The following is a 13,921-nucleotide window of genomic DNA, read 5'->3' on the forward strand; positions in this document are numbered from 1 at the left end:
AACCACAGTGATACACCACTTCATACCTCTTAGAATGACCATTATCAAAAAATCAAGAAGTAACAAATGCTGAGAACTGGGGCCCCTTGTGCATAATGTAGGTTTTTAAATTTGTGTGCCAACCTAGGTATCTAGTGACAGACTGATGATTGATTCATATGGGAATCCATTTTATTTTCAAGCTATTCCTTTTGATTATGATAATGAAAATAAAAACATTAAACTTGTCTTCATGTCATGAAAGTGTCATTATATTTAATGTGGAACATAATTTCTGATTTTTTTCTTCAGCTGTGTTTTTAAAATATTTCCTTGTAAAACATTTGCATAAGCAGTCAAACCTCATTATGAATGGATTCTGTATTAGCAAACAACCTTACATACTAGAATGTATTTTAACCTTGAAAATCTTTACTTTTGGGTTTTTGTGGTCATTTGCAGATATGTACAGAGTTATGAAAAATTTGAATTGCTCTGATGGGCAAGTTCTCAGCTGAGGTAAAAGCAACACTCTGCTGTCCCATTTTAGCTGTCAGACTCTAAATGTCTCCTTTCTGAGGTTCATTAAGTGATTCATTTATTTTTTTATTATTTTCTAAAATTTAAATTGAATTAATTAACATATAGTATATTATTAATTTCAGAGGTAGAGTTTAATGATCCATCTGTTGCATATAACACCCAGTGCTCATTTGCTCATTACATCATGTGCCCTCCTTAATGCCTACTACTCAGTTACCCCATCCTCACCTCACCTCCCCTACAGAAACCCTCAGTTTGTTTCTTATAGTTAAGAGTCTCAGGGTTTGTCTCCCTCTCTGATTTTCTTATCATTTTTCTCTCCCTTCCCCTATGATCCTGTTTTGTTTCTTAAATTCCACATATGAGTGAAATCGTATGATAATTGTCTTTCTCTGATTGACTTATTTCACTTAGCATAATACCCTCTAGTTCCATCCATGTCATTGCAAATCATAACAGCTCATCCTTTTTGATATTCGAGTAATATTTCATTGTATATATACCACCTCTTCTTTTTTTAAAGGTTTTTATTTTATTTATTTGCCAGGGAAAGAGATGGAGAGAGAGGGAACACAAGCAGGGGCAGTGGGAAAGAGAGAAGCAGACTTCCTGCTAGGCAGGGAGCCCAGTGCTTGTCTCAATCCCAGGACCCTGGGATCATGACCTGAGCCAAAGGCAGATGCTTAGCAACTAAACCACCCAGGCATCCCTATACAACATCTTTATCCATTCATCTGTCGATGGACATCTGAGCTCTTTTCATAGTTTGGTTATTGTGGGCACTACCACTATAAACATTGGGGTGCAGATGCCCCTTTAGATCATTATGTCTGTAACCTTTGGGTAAATACCTAGTAGTGCAATTGCTGAGTCATAGGGTAGCTCTATTTTTAATTTTTTGAGGAATCTCTGTACCACTTTCCAGAGTGGCTCTACCAGCATGCATTACCACTAGCAGTGTAACACGTCTTCACAGGCAAGGAAAACAAAAGCAAGAACGAACTATTGGGACTTCATCAAGATAAAATCTTTTGCACAGCAAAGGAAACAGTTGACAAAATCAAAAGACAACCTACTGAATGGGAGAAGATATTTGTAAATGTCTTGTCAGATAAAGGTCTATTATCCAAGATCTATAAAGAACTTACCAAATTCCACACTCAAAGAACAAATAATCCAGTCAAGAAATGGGCAAAAGACATAAACAGATATTTTCCCAAAAAAGACATACAAATGGCCAACAGACACATGAAAAGATGTTCAACATTACTCAGCATCAGGGAAATACAAATCAAAACCACAATGAGATATCACCTCACTCCAGTTGGAATGGCTAAAATTAATAAGTCAGGAAATGACAGATGTTGGCAAGGATGTGGAGAAAGGGGAACCCCCCTATTTAGTGACATACTTATAGCATTTTTTGTGTTTTTTGTTGGTGATCTCAGTGTTTAAAATGGACCTCAAACAGAGTGCTGAAGTGTTATCAGGTGTTTAGGTGTTTCTAAGTATAAGATAGTAGTGATGTGTCTAATGGAGAAGGTAGGTCTCTTAGATGAGCTTCATGTAGGCATTAGTTATAATACTGTTGATCATACATTCAATGTTAATGAATCAACAATATACACTAAACAGACACCTTTAAAACAGAACCACAAATAACAGAGAGTTATGTTTTGATTAATTGATACAAATGAAATTGGAGGCTCATAGGAACCTAACCCTGCATCTCCTCTAGAAATAATACAGTCTTCTGTAATTTACTAATCACAATGACTTCATAGAACATAACTATCATGAGTAATGAGAACTGATTATTAACTTTTTATTTTTCTTACTCTTTAAAATTTTACTTTCTGTATCTCAGCCATGAGTTCGATCTGTTTCCTATTTAAAATTTTTGGACTGGGAGCGCCTGGGTGGCTCAGTGGGTTAAAGCCTCTGCCTTCGGCTCAGGTCATGATCCCAGGGTCCTGGGATCAAGCCCCACATCGGGCTCTCTGCTCAGCAGGGAGCCTGCTTCCTCTTCTCTCTCTGCCTGTCTCGCTGCCTACCTGTGATCTCTATCTGTCAAATAAATAAATAAAATCTTTAAAAAAAATTTTTTTTGGACTTACACATCTATCATCTATCCATTTATCTATCTCTCTATGTGAATTTATTTATTTACTTGTGTGTGTGTGTGTGTGTGAATTTATGATTTGTTGATATTAATCTATTGGTACAGATCAGTTTTCATGACTCAAGTTATAAAAGCTAAATGCCCATGAACAAAGCAGTGAATGGAGAGAATTGATCAATGAAAATTTATATCCGAATACTTTGAGGTGAATTTGAAATGCTAAAAACTTTCAATTGTAAAATATTTCAAAGATGCATGGTTCTTTTGTTAAACCTTAAGATGTTTAAATTTCTTAGCTATAGCAGAAAAATAGTTGTACATCAAATCTTCAATGATTAGGAAAAGACATTTTGTAAAAGCATGAGAAAATTCCCAGATTTTTCACAATCAGAACATTTATCATGGGTTATGCTGCAGGGAGCTTGGTTGTAGAAGTACTATGAGGAGACTGCAAAGAGACATGGCTTTAAGTTGAGACTTGAAGAACAAGGCTTTTATTAGAAAAAGTAGATGATAGGGGAAAATAGAAAGAAGTAAAGAAAAAGAAGTAAAGAAATAGAAAGAAGTAAAGAAGTAAAGTAATGTAGGAGAAATTAATATGTAGTGTATCTGGAGATAGTGAATGTGTTAAGTTGGTTTAATTAATTTATTATTTTAAAAAATATTTTATTTATTTGTTTTGAGAGAGAGAGTGAGAGCACACCAGGGGAAGGGGTAGGAGAGGGAGAGGGAATCTTAAGCAGACTCCATGCTTAGCAGGCAGCCTGATGTGGGGCTCAATCCCATGACCCTGAGATCATGACCTGATCCCAAAGCAAGAGCTGGGCATTTAACCAACTGGGCCACCTAGGTACCCTTGGTTTAATTTATTTATCATTAATTTAAATTATTAAGAATACTTTTTTGTATGAATGATTACCATTTAAATCACTTTAGAACATCTACTTATATGTAAATAATAAGGTAACACATGATTGAATAAGAAAAATTATACAACTGTACTCGACAGTATTCTTGCCTGGGCTGAAACTTATATCCAGAGCAGAATAATGTCTCTCTTATTAAAATGCATCCCAGTTTCCATCAAGTGTAAGAGCCCTATCTACTCTACTTTAGAATGCAACAACTAGAATATAATTAATTTCTGAAAGCAAATATTAAAGCAATCTTTACATGAATTAAAAGGAGAATGAAAAAGAGAGAGGGAGAAAGGAAGAGAGAGGGTGTTAGAGAAGGAGAGAGAGAAAGACATAGGAGAGAAGAGAGGGTTTCAGGGTTTAAGCTGAATTTGAGGGGTCTGAGTTCAGGCAAAATCCTATGTGTGAACTTTGAGGCCCAACCATAGGCAATTATAAAGGCTTATCTAACAGGCTTCATGGGGAGAATCTGCCCTCCTCACAACAAACTTGGTACATAATCTGGAGGAGGTTGTGATCAAGGACTCATGCTCCTTTTCCAACTCAACAACCATGCTCTTAGATGTGGTATACATGTGTGTGTATATATAGATATATATACACACACACACATACATACGTACACACTGGAATACTATACAGCCATCAAACTCCCCCAAATCTTGCCATTTGCAACGATGTGGATGGAACTAGAGGGTGTTATGCTAAGCGAAATAAATCAATCAGAGAAAGGCAATTATCATACAATCTTTGGGTCTCTGTGATATAAGGAATTTGAAAGGCAGGGTGGGGGGTTGTAGGGGTAAGGGAGGGGAAAAATGAAACAAGATGGGACCAGGAGGGAGACAAGCCATAGAGATTCTTAATCTTAGGAAAGAAACTAAGGGTTGCTGGAGGGGAGAGGGATGGGAGGGATAAGATGGCTGGGTGATGGACATTGAGCAGGTTATGTACTATGGTGAGTGCTATGAATTATTTAAGACTGATGATTCACAGACCTGTACCTCTGAAATAAAAAAAATTTAAAAAGAAAAGATGTATATGCATTGCTAGTCCAACAGCCTCCATTTGAAGTCTCCTTGTTGAGGAGCCCTTAAGAAGGTTATTTCCAAGTGTCTCTGTTGAGACCTCCATATCAGGAGTTCTGGAAAAAACTTCTCTCCTCTCTTACTCCATACTTTCCCATTCCTATTCTTTTACCTCTCCCTCCCTCTGGTCCGTGGGTAAATAAAATATGTTTTTTGGGGCCCTCTGTACAACAAGATGATGGCCTTCTTCCCCCTCTGTCACATCTATACTCATACATGTAACCTGGTGCTCTTCTGTTGGGAAAAATTGAAGAGTGGGAAGCTGACACCTTTTTCCTGTTTCATGTCTTGCTTATACTCTCACAATAAGTGAATAAAGTCTTGACTATTGCTTTCGGTTAGTCTCACTGCATTAACTGACAAGCACAAAACTGACAGCTCAGCATTTTCTTTCTCTGGCAGACTCCATTTGAGCTTATTTAGAATCCAAAGGGTGAGATGGAATGAAACCAAGGTTATTTAATTTGGTAGATCATTACTTTTTTCTCTATATAGTACAGCTGCAAAAATTATGGAGAAACAGTCCTTGAAGTTGCCATAGGAATTCTTACTACTAGAAGGGACTCCAAGATTTTTAGTTTAATTCTCATATTTTGTAGGTGAGGAGAATGAGGCACAGAACAATTTGAAGTTAAGTCACAATTGACACTTAGGGTTCTGAGCTAAAGCCACTTTTTTTTTTATTCCATGTAACCTTTCCATTCTAAATGTCTATTTTGGTTCAAGGACCCTCAGCCTGAAGAATTTGTGGAGAAAGAAAGTGGCCTGAAGCGACACAGATGGCTAAGGGAAAGGAGGTGCTCAAACAAACTCTTTATAAAATGTTTCTTATACATGACATTTCTTGTATCTGTTGTTTCAGCTCACTTTGAGGATCCTGAAATTTTCTTGAGCCCAGTTATTATAAGAACACTTATAGTTATTATACAACTTGGAATCTGTGGAGAAGGGGGTGGTAGTTTTTGTCTTCTGATAATTTGTTAGAAGGCACAGGAGGTTTTATTTCTTTTCCATATCAGAGACCCTACTGCCACCATCCTCTTGAACTCAAGAAGTAATCTGGACACCACACATGACTGTTGTTATAAAGCAAAAATGTACTAAGAAATACTTTCCTGAATCCTGAGGCAGGAAAACAAATAAAAGGAAAAACTTCACTCATGAACTCCCTTCATCGTTCGAATTTGGGTTACTTATTCAAGTTTTTCTTAAGAACTTTTTAATTATTAAGAAAAACCTAGGGGCACCTGGGTGGCTCAGTGGGTTAAGCCTCTGCCTTCGGCTCAGGTCATGATCTCAGGGTCCCGGGATCAAGCCCTGCATCGGGCTCTCTGCTCGGAGGGAGGCCCGCTTCCCGCCCCCCGCCACCCCCACCCTGCTCTCTCTGCCTGCCTCTCTGCCTACTTGTGATCTCTGTCTGTCAAATAAATAAATATATAAAATCTTAAAAAAAGAGAAAAACCTATGTTCTATGACAATGTAAAGACTGTTTATTAGTAAGATTTTACTGTGCCAAAATGTTGTAACCCATTATAAAATAGCAGGAATTGGTGTAAAGGCGAATCATTTTGGAAAGCAACTGTAGGGAAGAGAAGTGGGACCAGAAGTGGGGGAGTAGGAAAGTGAAACAAGAAAGAAGGAAAAGAATTTTCTTGAAATGGACACAATGTGGAACACAAATTCTAATGTGCCTTGTGGTTTGCATCTTAGAACTCGATAGTAGGAAGGTTAGGTGACATTCATCCACAGTCTCTCATTTCCCCAGTCAGTGGTTGTTTCATGGCGTGGCAACTCCCTCACACTTTCTGATCTGTTGTATCACAATGGTTTTTGTGGAGGGTGGTGGAATCAGAGAACTTCCAGAGCCAAAGGCAAGGGGTGTAGATGTAGCTAGGGTAGAGAATTAACAAGTTATATCTGGGCAAAACTGACTGTCATACCGATCACTAAAGTAAAAGGTGAGCTTCAGGATGAGAGGTGAGATACACAAATGTCTGAAACATTATGAAAACCATTGTTTTACAATATTACCTGAGGGTGCTCTAGAAATTCTTTGAATGTACCTTGGGGACCCCAGTGGAGTGTAGGATGGGGGTAGAAGTTGAGCAGTACTGTCTGGCCGCAGCATGTGATTAATCCTGAATAGTTCCTTTGATCTCTTTTATATATTGGCCATAAGTTCTTGAAGTAAGTGTCTATGTCTATAAACAAATTTGGAGACTACTGTCATAAATCATTATTTTAGTTCATATAAATTAAACTTTATGAAGGTTAAAGATATGAAATTCTCATATTTTAGCATTTCACATGTTTAGTCTTGGTATTTATCATTAACATATTTTAAAATGTCACATTGTTTTACATTATTTATGGAAACTAAAATAATTTTATTTTAATTAATACCTAAAGTGGAATAATGGAAGAGGTAACATTTTCAACTTTAATGTGTAAAAAGTTCTCTAAGATATTCAAAATCTGGAAGTAAGTGTTGTTAGCATTTATTACTTGAATGACATTTTGAAGTAGCCAGAAACCAATTATTTTTATTTCCTTCTTGGAATAGAGAAATTACACCTAGGTTTTATTTATGAACAGATTTACTTACTGTAGCAGTTGCCAGAAATTTTTTTCCCCAAATATTGGATGTAAGTATTAATGAAAATATTAGTTCAAGAAAACACTTGCAAAGAAATCTTTACAATGATTTTTAACACAGATTTACAGATAAGTTAAAAGTATTAAGGAGGACTAGTTCTTTGACATCTTGTTTCTATCATGATCTGCTGGAACTAGAATAATTCTGGGAAAATAGTGAAATTATGTCTAAATTAACATTAATGTAAAATATAAATTTTAATATGTAAAGTTCAAAGAACGTGTTTAAAAGATTATATTTTGGGGCACCTGTGTGGCTCAGTGGGTTAAAGCCTCTGCCTTCGGCTCAGGTCATGATCCCAGGGCCCTGGGATTGAGCCCGCATCGCATCGGGCTCTCTGCTCTGCAGGGAGCCTGCTTCCCCCTCTTTCCCTCTGCCTGCCTCTCTGCCTACTTGTGATCTCTGTCAAATAAATAAATAAAATCTTAAAAAAAAAAGAAAAAAAAAGATTATATTTTGTTGTGGAAAAACACATCAGAAATAAAGTTTAAAAATATTTAAAAATATTCATGTGAATGATAACCACCAAATTTGCATTAATAATAGTCTCTGGGGAAGCAGTATAATAGGAGAAGAAAGGAAGTTTCTTATACATATATATTACATATATATATAATGTAATTTATAAATTATACATTATTATAGATATATAATTATGTATTACATAATATATAGCCATACATAATTATGAATTACATATTGTATAATATACATAAATAATGGATGTTATTATATATAACATATATTACTAGTATATATAATTATTAATAAATATAATGAATAATATTAATTAATAAATATAATAAATAATATAATTATTATAAATATATATAATTATTATATATAATTTTAAAAGGTGAAGAATCTTCTATTACTCTCTATACATTCCTTTATGTTGGAAATATTACATAAAATATAAGATAGCTCATTCTTTCAAGAAGGAAAGACGAGAAGGAAAAGAAACTGATTGATAACACTATGTGAATGACAGACATAGCATTCAGTTGAGGAAATGAAAAGTAACTTTTGTTTTCAGGACACACGGGAGAAAACTGTTCTGATAGAATTAGCACCTGTGTGGGAAACAGCAGTTAAAGTTGAAATTGTAATAGATGATACTAGAAGCTCTCCATTGTGAAGTAAAAGGAATATAATTAAATTCTTATGTTTTCATGTAAACCATTATGTCAAAGACAGATTTTCTTTTTTCCCTTTGAATCCAACCTCTAACTAGGATATTTTATAGTTTTAAAAAAAAGAAAGTGAGGGGTGCCTGGGTGGCTCAGTGTATTAAGCCTCTGCCTTCGGCTCAGGTCATGATCTCAGGGTCCTGGGATTGAGCCCCACATCGGGCTCTCTGCTCAGCAGGGAGCCTGCTTCCTCCTCTCTCTCTCTCTCTCTCTCTCTGCTTGCCTCTCTGCCTACTTGTGATTGCTCTCTGTCAAATAAAAAAAAATCTTTAAAAAAAAAGAGTGAGCTTTATTGGTATTTGAGCTTTCTAAATAAAAAACTTTTATTTTATAAAAATTACTAGTGATCATATTCAGGGACATAAGCACTGAAATTAATTCATATGTATATATGTATTTGTAGATAGATGTATATATATAAATACAACATATATAAACTTACAAAAAATATTGTTATTCCTTATTTTCCCAGCAACTTATATATGAAGTAAAAAAGCTTGTAGTTCTGTTCCAATCAGGCATGACTGATCACTTCATAGTTTAAACCTGAATCAAATACTTAGTATATAGAACAAGTGTTTTAAAATGAGAAGTACTTTTTAGTGAAAGAAAAATGACAATAAAATCTTGCATATATTTAAATGCTCTGCTCTGATAACTAGTTATATTAAGAATTCATCTAGTCATATAAGAAATAATCTGAAAAATTGGGGACGCCTGGGTGGCTCAGTTGGTTAAGCAGCTGCCTTCGGCTCAGGTCATGATCCCAGCGTCCTGGGATCGAGTCCCACATCGGGCTCCTTGTTCTGCAGGGAGCCTGCTTCTCCCTCTGCCTCTGCCTGCCATTCTGTCTGCCTGTGCTCGCTCTCTCTCCCTCTCTCTCTGACAAATAAATAAATAAAATCTTAAAAAAAAAAAAAAAAAAAAAAAAGAAATAATCTGAAAAATGAAGACAATATTGGGCACTCTTCATTGGTAATTTATTGGGAAGGATGGTTTACACAGCTCATAAAGATCTAATGGTTTCCAACCCTTTACTTTTTTAAAATAGTGTGTGCATAGGCCATATTCATGACTATATGAACAAATTCTTGGAAGACTATATCACAAAATAAATACATGTGTGACAATATCATTTTTTAAATTTATGGTTAATTCTATACTTGGGTCAAGTGTTCTCACAAAGTGAAGCATGCTGGTTGCTATAACTTTGTGTACTATTTTGGTTAATTTAAAAAAAATTCTATTTCTTTTAAAAATTTGACTTTTAAGTAATGTTCACACTTAACGTGAGGCTTGAACTCACAATCTCAAGATTAAGAGTTGTGTGCTCCACTCTCTGAGTCAGTGAGGTGCCCCTAGTAAACAGTCTTGACAGTAATAAAGTATCATCCCATTTGAAATAATTGCTAAATTGTATAATATTTTATCTCCATATTCTTTAGAATCTATGGTAATTTTTATAATATTTATTATTATTATTATTAATATAATATTATTATCTTATTATTAAATTATTATAATAATGTTATCTTGCAAGTAATATTTTTTCTTTAAAACTGAAAAAGTTTCCATGTGGTGAATAGTTTTAATATTTTAATCATTTAACATCTAGATTTTAAATCTTTGGATCATATGATAGTATCTCTTTTCCTCCCTTATGTTCCTTAGAATAGCACAGTGTAAGAATTCTACTTAAGTTAATACTATTTAATAATGTTGTTGATGACGGTATGATGATGGTGGAGTTGAGACATAGAGCAAAAAAAGTATGAATCATGGCATCTGTATTGCCGGTTACTTTTGTTGTTGTTTTGGTTGCTATAGTCATCTGAGACTCATAATTCATTTGATGTATTAAAACGTTCTAATAAATATCACCTTAATCTGGATAGAAGACTGTAACTTGACCATTAACTGCACTTGATCATTCAAAAGTATTTGTTGAATTTTAAATAATAGCAGGAAGTAAGCATTTCACCTCAATAAGATGTAGCATTATAGTCATCTTTTTAACAGGGACAATAATATCTCTGAACTATTATTTTGTAGTGAAAACACTACAGCCTGGAGATAGTCCAGTTAAATATTCCAAGCTAAATAAACATATTTTATTCAATCCCCAAATGTTTTCTTCACTACTTCATTGGTCACTAAATTGTCCATTTTTCTGTTTCACTGTCATATTCCCAGAGGGTTACTTGACTATGGAATTAAACACCCAACTTGTCATAGGTGGATATTTGGGGTGACCTTTCAAATCAGACTGCATTTTGTTCCAACTTTCGGTAAAGAGAAGTAAAGCATAATGTCATGTTGTTAATAAGACGCAATGTCCCTATGCTTCTCCAAGTCATCAAGAGGTCAGAGGTAATGCCTTTAAAAGAAAATCAACCAGCAATCACTTAAACACTGAAATAAGACCAATCTTATTTCACAGCCAGTTGCTGCTTTATCGGCTCTCTCTTTATAGAAAAGCATAAGCTAGAGGGGAGAAAAATAAGGAAGGACAATACCAGGAGAAGCAATAAAAGGGAATAAAGGGTTATGTTTCAGACAGCAGGATTTCTAGAGACCTCGGTAATCTCTCTTCATCATTTATTCTCCAGGATTCCAGACATAAATTTGGGGTACTTTATTATTTCCACATTACTACTGCTAATCAAATCCACTTTGCAATATTTTAGTTGAATTAACTCAAATCATGATTTACCACTCTAATAACAAGAAAATTATATTGGCTTAGATAGATATTATATTGAACTAATACAGTGTTACTGAACTAATGAACTACTGTCCTTGAATAAATCATTAATACTTTCTGTGCCTCAGTTTACTCATCTACCATAGGTAAACTCTAGGTTCCCTTCTAGCCCTATCAGCTTATGAATCTATGAATATTCTTAGGACAAATGAGAAACATATTTTCTCTTCATAAGGAAGACCTTTAATTATGATTTTTATTAAAAAGGTAAGTAAGACTGGGTTTTTATCTTTGATAGGAGTCTTTGTATTACATTATACATGGTAAATATTTAAAAAAATAAATTCTATTGATTTCCTTCCTGCATTTTCCCTTCTGTTGTTAGCCTTCTTCTCAATAGATGGTGCTCTTTTCTCAGAGACACTATTTATCTTATTCCTCATCAAAAGATTAGAGAAATTAGTTTTATTCTTTAACAATCATTAATTAAGGCAATCAGACATACAAGAAATAATCAATTACAAACAACTCGCAGAACTTGATCATGAAAGCATAATAGGAAAAATGAATGTTAAATGATTAAGGAACTCCATTAAAACCTGCAATACTTGCTGAATAGATGAAAAATATTGCAACTAAGTATGAAATTGCCATGTTCTCTACATACATATAACCCTGAGTAGGAAGAACATCTCAAATTCGAAATCATTTTAAAGTGTTAAAATATTTATCTACCTTAACAGAAATGCATATATAGTATTCAATTATTATCATTAGGACTTGAATATGCACGCCAACACTAACACAGTTAATATTGAAAGCTTGCACACTCTTTGCCAAATAAACCTGGAGCATCTAGGTAAACAGAAAATGGGACACAAAATCTTGAAATAATTTCATGGATAAAGACAGATTTTCCTCCCAGAGCAACCACTGTAACTTCCTATATAATAGTTTTAATCCAGAATTATGCGCTTTTGGTCACTTCTAATTGGCTTCCGCTTTCAGAGGATTTGGAAAACAGTCATGCTCTGCATTTCTCCCGAAACACACTGTCTATGCCCAATTCAGTTTGTGACTCCCCTAGCAGAGCTGGCAGCTGCCAACTGCAAAATGGTCTAGGCAACACAACTGTCACATTTGTTACTACAAAACACTATTTACTGCAGAAAGACACCAGAAAAACTTTCTCACTGAGTGTGTCCTCAGGATAGAAGGAACCGTGGGGTAAGGACAAGTGTGACAAGCAAATGGGGGTGGTGGTATGGTGCAGTAAAGTACAGGTAAGCCAGCAGGGATAGGAAAGTTGCCAAGGTTCACGTCTGAAAAGAACTGAGAAGGAGTTTGGCCCTCTCACCAGGAAACCTAACTAGAATTCCTCTTCCATTATTCACAAATTACCATTTCCACAGCTCCTGTGGAAGGGACTGTGGGATTCTGTGCCCAAGAACCCTCTTGGCTCAGTGTAAGTGAGCTCTAAGACAGAGCATATATATATATATATTCTGTCTTAGATATATATATATATATATATATATATATAATTTTTTGTTTCTCCCAGAGCTTTACATCTTCTACCAAGGCAACTTCTCTGCTACTGAAATTTTTGATTTCTTTAACAGTGGAAGGGAAAATCGAAAAGTGAATTTTTGCACTCACAATAACCACTCTATTCATCGTCATCCCCTTATTCACCTCCCTTCTCTCATCCTCCCGCCAAACACTGCCTTGGGGGTCAGGTGTCCCTTTATGCCCTATTAGCTGCTGAAGTCTCTGGTGGGAGTCCTGGCGCCTTCCTTACCTGACAATCACATACATGACCAGGAAGTTTCCGAAGAGACCCACCACGCACACGATGGAGTAGAGTGCCATGATGGTGATGGCCGTGATCATGGAAGGACTGCCGGTCGGAGGGCACGAGCTGTCGCTCCCGCCCAGCGCGGTGCGGTTCGGACCGCATGGTTCGGACAGGTTGCCATCTAGGTGGGAGAAGTTGACCCAGGAACCGGGACTAGGTGCGGGGGAGCAACTTGAAGAGTGCGTGTAGGGATCAGTGCAATTGCTGGCGTTGGTGGGGACGGTGCTGCTGTCCATGGTGCTGACGGCTGGCCGGGACCTCGCTATGAGGTAAACCCGAGCACCCAGACTTTTCCAGGTTCCATGCGTCTCGGCCGCTTCCTCTCGCCGCTGCCACAGTTCCTGCTATTTCTTACAGAGATCAGCCCTGGTGTAGCCAGAGAGGAGCGTCAGGTAGAATGGGAGAGGGGGGATCTGACATTATCCACTGCTTGTAGCCCCCTTCCGCCTTAGTAGTACAGACACATCCTCAACCTCACACCGCTATGGGGAGGGGAGGGAGGGCTGTGCGGGATCCGGAGGCTGGAGGGGAGGGAGGAGAGAGAAGGGGTGGATTTTGCGCAAAGCAATCCGACCAGTTAGTCTGCCTCCCCATTCGGCACTCGTCCTTGCAAACACCACTAAGGAGGGGCAGAATGGGGAAGGGAGTTGGAGGGAAGGGGCGGGGGAGACAGAGAGTTAGTTCTTGGCAGCAGTAAAGCAAAAGAAAGGGGGCTGACATCGGTCTATTTTCCCAGCTCCGTTTTCTCTGTGTGATATGAAAGGAAAGACGTTGGCCTGGTGCAACCGGGACAATCCTTACATCCCATCGCTCTTCCAGCCCTCCAGTCTGCTGAAATCATTCGGGACAGGTTACACTAACTCC

At 36.6% G+C, this 13,921-nt stretch overlaps 1 protein-coding gene across 1 annotated transcript in view; it reads right to left on the reverse strand.

Annotated features, from left to right (window-relative positions):
- LOC111158733 (opioid receptor mu 1) overlaps window positions 1-13,293 on the reverse strand; it is a 72,226-nt gene extending 58,933 nt beyond the window's left edge. Inside the window, exon 1 of the mRNA XM_022520971.1 lies at window positions 13,001-13,293. Coding sequence (XP_022376679.1) covers window positions 13,001-13,293 — 293 coding nt within the window. The remainder of the gene's footprint in view (window positions 1-13,000) is intronic.
- Window positions 13,294-13,921: the final 628 nt, after the last annotated feature.

This window comes from Enhydra lutris, unplaced genomic scaffold, assembly GCF_002288905.1.
Source record: "Enhydra lutris kenyoni isolate GAN:26980312 unplaced genomic scaffold, ASM228890v2 scaffoldscaffold62, whole genome shotgun sequence".
NCBI lineage: Eukaryota > Metazoa > Chordata > Mammalia > Carnivora > Mustelidae > Enhydra > Enhydra lutris.